Below are 7185 nucleotides of genomic sequence, written 5' to 3' on the forward strand. Positions count from 1 at the left end.
CTGAGTTAGAAGAAAGTTAATAACTGCCCCCTCCCCATAGGTGGGTGTCTGTTCATTCATGTAACTTGAGATTTTCACAGCGCTGTTTGGGATTGGCTGTCTCTGTGATACCTTGTATCCTCTTTCTCTGCAGGCGTTGCTGGCAGTGTGGGGAGTCTCTGCTCGGAAAAGTGCCATTTCAATATCTTGAATATTCCTTCTGCTCCACCCGCTGCTTACAGGAGCACCGCAGAAACCGGACGGCCAAATCTTAAACAAACAATGAAAACGGCTGCTCAAGCTACTGTACAACCACAGGGGTGGGCATTTCCAGTCCAAGGGCCACCAACAGGTCAGGTTCAGGATATATCTGCTTCTTTACAGGTGGCTCAATCACTCCTTTCTTCAGCACAGGTGGCTCAGTCTTTGACTGAGCCACTGATTGAGCCACCTGTGCTGAAGCAGGGATATCCAGAAAACCTGATCTGTTGGTGGCCCTTGAGGGGTGGAGTTGCCCGCCCCTGGCCTAGTTACCAGAACTGGCATCCGAAGCCATAACCTAGCCCCGGAACCATCCAGCGGCAGCAGGGCATCCACAGGGAACAAGTGTACAAGCATCCGCCGCCGCCGCCAACAACTTGCAATAAGGGCCCGTGGCCAACTGCAGGAACTGACGTACAAAGAGAGCAGCCCACATCAAGGCGTATCCAATGGTAAGCAGGTGTCTGAACTCTGACGTGCGTCATCCATCCATCCATCGTTCCATCCATCGTTCTAAACCTATGTGCCCAACGGCCTCCAAATGCAAGAACTACACCCACTGCCTGGAAAGCCAAATTACAACATTCTGCAGAGACCCCTTTATTTAATCCACAGGGGAACTCTGAGAGGGCTGCAAGAATGTAAATCCACACGGGAACTCTGATGGGAGCTAGAGGCGGCAAGTGGCACTATTCGTGCACGTGGGGTTTGGGATACGTTGCTCTTCTAGCTGAGGATCTTGACGATTTTGAGGTCTCTTCTCTTTTAATTGAGGCTTCCTTCTTCATTACGGGCTTCCTTAATATAACACTAAGCTTGGCAAAGGTGTGCACACGTGAAGAAGAAACCTGTGAGGTTTTGAAACTCTGTACAGGCATACCCGGCTTTAAGGACACTCACTTTAAGTACACTCGCGAGTAAGGACATTTCGCTCAATAGGCAAACAGCAGCTCACGCATGCGCCTGTCATCACGTCCTGAACAGCAGTACCGGCTCCCTACCTGTACCGAAGCTGTGCGCAAGCGGGGAGACTATAGAGCCTGTTACACATTATTATTTATATCAGTTCTGCACGTATGTGACAATTGCAGTACAGTACGTGCATCAAAAGTGGGAAAAAGGTAGTGCTTCACTTTAAGTACATTTTCACTTTACATACATGCTCCGGTCCCATTGCGTACGTTAATGCGGGGTATGCCTGTATACTAATATTGTCTACGCAGAGCCCTCATTTCGGTCCTTCTTGAATGTGTAACAACCTACATCGGATATACATTCTGCCAGAAACAATACGACGTGAGAACTTTGGTACTACGTCAGCTGGTCAAACATCCGCGATGCATCGTTTATGGGAAGCAAAAAAGGACTTAATTTCACTTTAAAGCAGCAAAACGTGCCAGATTTTATGGGGGGGGGTTAATTTGTATTTTAAATAAATGAATTCTGTCCTATTAGCTGGCAGTGACTGGGTTATATTTTATACGTTTAATGCCATTTTTAATGAGTTTTAAAGCATCCTTTGATTTCTATTGCAGATTTTAGCCCACCTCCCCAGCAGTGCAAGATCTTTGCAATACTTTCCTGTTTGGGATCATTTGTTTCCAATATTCCCAGCAGTTTGAACAGTAAACTGTAACGATAGATAATGGTAAACTGTAACGATAGATAATGGTATCTTAGTAATATAAGCATACATTGTAGCTGCTGAGCTACACGGAAGGATTTATTGAAACTGAAGGGCAGCAATTATATTAGGCACACAACTTCGGATTTTACAGCTTTATAACAGAAGCACCAAACAATTGCCAGTTTAGGTAAGAATGTATAATTATACATTGTCACAGGCTTTACATACTGTATACAAATAAGAAAAAAGGGCACAGTAGTTTTGCTGCTTTTCATGTTGGACTTTCTTAATCAGAGGACCCTGTTGGATATGCTGTGTAGCCTATTTCTCTTTGCTCAGGAACATTTTAACTCCATTCACTTAAGCCGGCTTCACAGCACAACGGACGGGGGCCGGTGCAACTAGAAAACAGCACCCAGACTTTAACCAGGATCATAAGAGAGAGGTGCAACGTAACCAAATAACAGCTACGGTTTTATTGAAACTAGATTACGATGCGTCCGCTTATAGGCAAGAGAAAAAAGTGTTTACTAATAATCATTCAGCGCCAGGGTTAGATCCGTCTGTACATTTCCTGCAGCTCTTATCTCTGCAATGCAGTTACGGTGTTCTAAGCAAGACGCTAGTGTTACTGTAACTGACCCACTGATACAGACCTCATCAAATCAATAAAAGACAGAGTTCTGCCCGTGATAAACTGGACACAAACTCCAGGTCTGCCTGTGTTAAACTGTTGCTCAGACTGTGGGCACCAATACATCTGCTAACTTTCTCAATGGAGGGGGCTGAACAAGAAAGACAATTCCCCTCTCCTGCCGGAGGCCTGTTGTAAATGAAAAAGTAGTTTAGAATTTGCAAAATTATTTAAAAACCCTTTGTCTGGTTTGTTCCACTCACAAAAGGTCCCTCAAATGTAACCTTTTATACACAGCACGAATAATTGGCGCTGTTTGTGTTGGATTCCATCTTTAAGCTAACGTTATATTGTAGGAGCACAGTATGACTTTTCCACTAAACATATTTATGTCGTGCTGCAGGGGGCGCTCTTGGGTTTCAGTACAGATTGATGTTGGCAAATAAATCTTACTTTCATTTTGAGAATGGGACGTGGTGTAGGAAGCGGCATAGAATGGGCAAAGTCAACATATTTGATATAACCATAAGCCACCGCTGGATATTATGTGTGCGTGGGGGGAGGCATTAAGCCTTTCCCATCAAAACCATTGTTGAACATTTCAAGACGCACAGAGAGCACTCATTTATTAAACTCATTTTATTAATAACACAAATTAAGTGTTACATTGTATGTGCGTATTATTGTCAGGTCCTCATAAACAAGTCCAAAAAATTGCTCCAACACGTCAATCAGGTTATCACAGAGATTTACTCCGTGGACTTAGTCTGAAGGAGTTCCTCACACTAACAAAACAAACATAACATACTGGACAATACAAATACCCAATGCTACATCCAATGTGACAAAATACATAGTGAAGCACTTCAATGTTGGTATTCTCATGACTTTAGAAGTAGCGTGTTTTCCCATGTACCTGTGCAGGGCAGGCCCACCATTCCCCCTCCACTGCAGAGGTAAATGAGAATTTTCACAGGTAGTGTTTGGACCTGCTTACCGGTTGTGCTGTGAAGTGGCTGCAGGCTAATAACGCTTTGGCTAAAGGATTTAACTAAATGACATTAGTCATGAGAATACTAACATTGAAGTATTTAACTATGTATTTTGTCACATTGGATGTAACATTGAGTATTTTTGTCTTTTCTTCTGGACACTAAAACCCCCATGTCACCACCCAACACATGTCACGTTATGCCTCCCAGGGGCCTTAACTACAAACCAGATGCTTACACCGAAAACTTTCAGGGTAAACGTTCAAATTCTAGCAAAAAACTAAAACAAGAACTACCTGTAACTGCTGGGAATAGCAATACAAGCACAAAGAAATAACCATGGCACAGAATAGTTATCAAACAGGCAGGCAAAGGTGCATCCGTTGTCATTAATCACCAGGATTACACCCGGAAGCAAACACTATGAACAGGCTGCACACGCTGTACTTTGTAGTAATGCACACGCTGTACTTTGTAGTAATGCACACGCTGTACTTTGTAGTAATGCACACGCTGTACTTTGTAGTAATGCACACGCTGTACTTTGTAGTAATGCACACGCTGTACTTTGTAGTAATGCACACGCTGTACTTTGTAGTAATGCACACGCTGTACTTTGTAGTAATGCACACGCTGTACTTGTAGTAATGCACACGCTGTACTTTGTAGTAATGCTCTAATCTCACATAATATACTATCAAGTGCTGCTGCAGGGGCGTGCAAACTATTTTTGCTGCGCACCCTCTGCCTCTTCTGCTCCGGTGGTGCGCCCTCCACCTAACGTCGCGCCGCACGGTTATGTCGCGTCATTTGCCGCCGCGTTGCCATGGACAAGAGTCCTGACGCCGGCAGAGACAAAGTAGAGTTGCAGGGGCCTCACGCGATCCCCCGATGCCTGGGGGGGAAGAGCGGGGGACCCCTGCAACGCCATGCCCCCCCCCCCCAGAAATATCCCCCCACTTTGCGCTCCGCTGTGCTACTGGATACTATCAAATCATCCCCCTAAAAATAGGCAAGGAAATGTATAGAATCTCATCTCGAATCCCAAACCCGGGGACCTTGCTGTACTTTGCACATGTTTCCCCCACCCAATCTCATCTTGGGTTTCTCCAGGGAAATAGCACTACGGTTACATCGGTCTGGGTAGTGCATACCTGCTGGTAACGGGGCCCTGAGTCTTCGGCCTGATGGTAGAGGGGAATAACAGGACAGGCTTCTGGGGTTTTGCCCGAATTCTACTCACAGGTGCAGCGCCTCCATCTTGTGCAGCCCCCAGCTATATGGGGTGAAGTCTCTGCAAAAAAACTCGTCCCCTTCCTCCCAATATACTTCAGTCTCAGGCCAGGAAGGTATAGGTAAAACACAGCAGGATCTTTATTTGGTCTTCCTTATTCAGCAGCAGTTATCAGAAGGTCTGCCCCCTCAGGATGTCCCTGAACCTACTCCCAGCCAAGGGCACCGAGGATCGGTTGTAGCTCTTCCCCTATCCCCTTGTGGGATTGGTTGGTATGGGTCTACCCACACTCCCCGGAGGGAGGGCCTAAAGCCTACCAGAGCCCTGGCAGCTTGGTACGGGTAACCTGTCTGTCAAAGGTAGAGACCAACTGACAAAATAGGAAGTACAGTGCATTAAGTAAGCTCCAGTAGGCACCACCCCTGTGTCTCTAATTGGACACAAGGCCTGATGACACTACTTTCACTGACTCACTGCACTGCATGAAGTGGGGGAAACCCATGATTGCTCCTGGCAAACCTACCCGTACTAGGTTTTACTGCCAGGAGGAGGGCAGACCTATAGCCCAAACCACAAGGGCTACACACACATGTAACAGTGTGTCTGCTAACGTTTCCTTCCCTTCTGTGTTCTGTGATTGTCTGTATTGCAGATTTCTTTTCATACATTAAAGTAGAAATTGTGAAACCACAAAGGTCGGAGTGCTGATCCAGTATGAATTCTTCATTGTTGTATGCACCCAATGGTATAGATAGATGCAGGACCCTAGCACCTCCATCTGAATTATAGTAGACAGGGTGCATGCTAGTTCACTCTAATTGTTTTGGGGTATTGGGGGTTTCACCAACTTTGACGCTAGCACCTAGACTACAGGTGCTCAACTCCAGTCCTTAAGTGTGTCACCCCCTCCCCCCCAACAGGTCAGGTTTTCAGGATATCCCAGCTTCAGCACAGGTAGCTCAATTAGTCCCTGCTTCCGCCCAGGTGGCTCGGAGGCTCAGTCAGAGACTGAGTCTCTTATTGAGCCACCTGTGCTGAAGCTGGAATATCCTGAAAACCAGACCTGTTGGGGGGGGGGGGGTAGAGGACCGGAGTTGAGCACCCCATGTCTAACCCAAAGCAATTTTACTGTTAATGGTAAACATTATGTTCAAACCATGGGTACTAGAACGGCACCTCGTATACCAACCTCTTCATGTAAACGTAGAAGAGGTATTTCTGGATCACTGCATTGCTCAGCCACTGTTCTGTCCCAGTGATAGATTGGCAGCATTTCCATACTCTGGACAGAAGGCATTAATGATTTTAAAGAATTCCACATCAAACAACCGACACCCATCTCATGCAAATTCTGCCTCCAACACTCAGGCAGCAGCATAATGTTTCTAGACACAAGTGTCTCTGAAATGTGGGGCACTAAGACGAGAAGCCTGCAGATACCTCCACAGATCTAGCAACCCCCCAAAAATCTGTCTTATATACAGTCAGACCCTTCAATACAAGAGTGCTGTGATACAACTGTCAGAGATAGAGAGAAAAGCATTCACAAAACGGACACCCCCCCCCCCCCCCAGGAATGAAGGATACTGGAATGTGTGCATGTATAGAATTATGCGTGTGCGTGATTCTGTTTGTTAATACTCATACTGTATATATGTAAGTACAGTGATGGATTTCCCACTAGGCCTGATAGGCCCGGGCCTAGGGCGACAAAAAATGTCCGCCCCCATATACATTTGCCGCGCTCCAGGGCCTGATGGGAAGGCACTTGCATGTGGCGGCCGCTTCATTGCTGCCGCCCACCTTCTTCCGAATCACCGCGTCAAATGATGCCGTGGACATCACCAACATTACGTGGCGCCGTCAAATGATGTTATGACATCGCGTTACCATGGGAACACAACGCCGTGTGACATCGGCGGCGTCATTTGACGCTGTGATTCGGAAGGAGGAGGAGGGTGGCGTCCGCCTCTGTAAGTGCCGTGGGGGGGCGGCGGACCTTGAAATCCGCCGCTGTGTGTGTATAGATCTATGTTTAACTGAAGCGGAATCCTGTCAGGTTTGGAAGCCTGTACACGCTAAGCCATTGGTGCGCAAACTGGGGGGCGCAAGATTTTTCAGGGGGGGGTGGGGCGGTTGCAGAGGCCCCGAGCTCTTCCCGAAGACATTTAAATTAAACACCGGGGGATCGCGTAAGGCCTCTGCAATGTCCCTTCCCTTCGGCAACGCCGCGGGGTCACGTGACGCGCATTGCCATGGCAACATAGCGTCACGTGACCCCGCGGCATCATTTGACGCAGAAGACAAGGTAAGGAGGAGGGGCGCAGGCAGGGGGCACAGCGGGGAAAGTTTGCGCTCCTCTGCTCCAAGCCATTGTTGGTCTAATAAAAAGGTATCATACTGCCAATTTTTTTTACCCTTTTTTCCCCATATAAAAAATGGACCAATACGGCTAAAA

General features: G+C 46.9%; 1 protein-coding gene across 2 annotated transcripts in view; it reads left to right on the forward strand.

Moving 5' to 3' along the window:
• The window catches only part of ANKZF1 (ankyrin repeat and zinc finger peptidyl tRNA hydrolase 1), an 11970-nt gene extending 10276 nt beyond the window's left edge, over nucleotides 1-1694 (forward strand). The window contains exon 15 of one of the 2 annotated variants that reach the window (XM_075609581.1): nucleotides 81-1694. In XM_075609581.1, the coding sequence (XP_075465696.1) occupies nucleotides 81-254 (174 nt within the window). In that variant the 3' untranslated portion in view covers nucleotides 255-1694. The remainder of the gene's footprint in view (nucleotides 1-80) is intronic. The other variant, XM_075609580.1, reaches the window with a different exon arrangement.
• The last annotated feature ends 5491 nt before the right edge of the window (nucleotides 1695-7185 follow it).

This window comes from Ascaphus truei, chromosome 7 (genome assembly GCF_040206685.1).
Source record: "Ascaphus truei isolate aAscTru1 chromosome 7, aAscTru1.hap1, whole genome shotgun sequence".
NCBI classification, from domain to species: domain Eukaryota; kingdom Metazoa; phylum Chordata; class Amphibia; order Anura; family Ascaphidae; genus Ascaphus; species Ascaphus truei.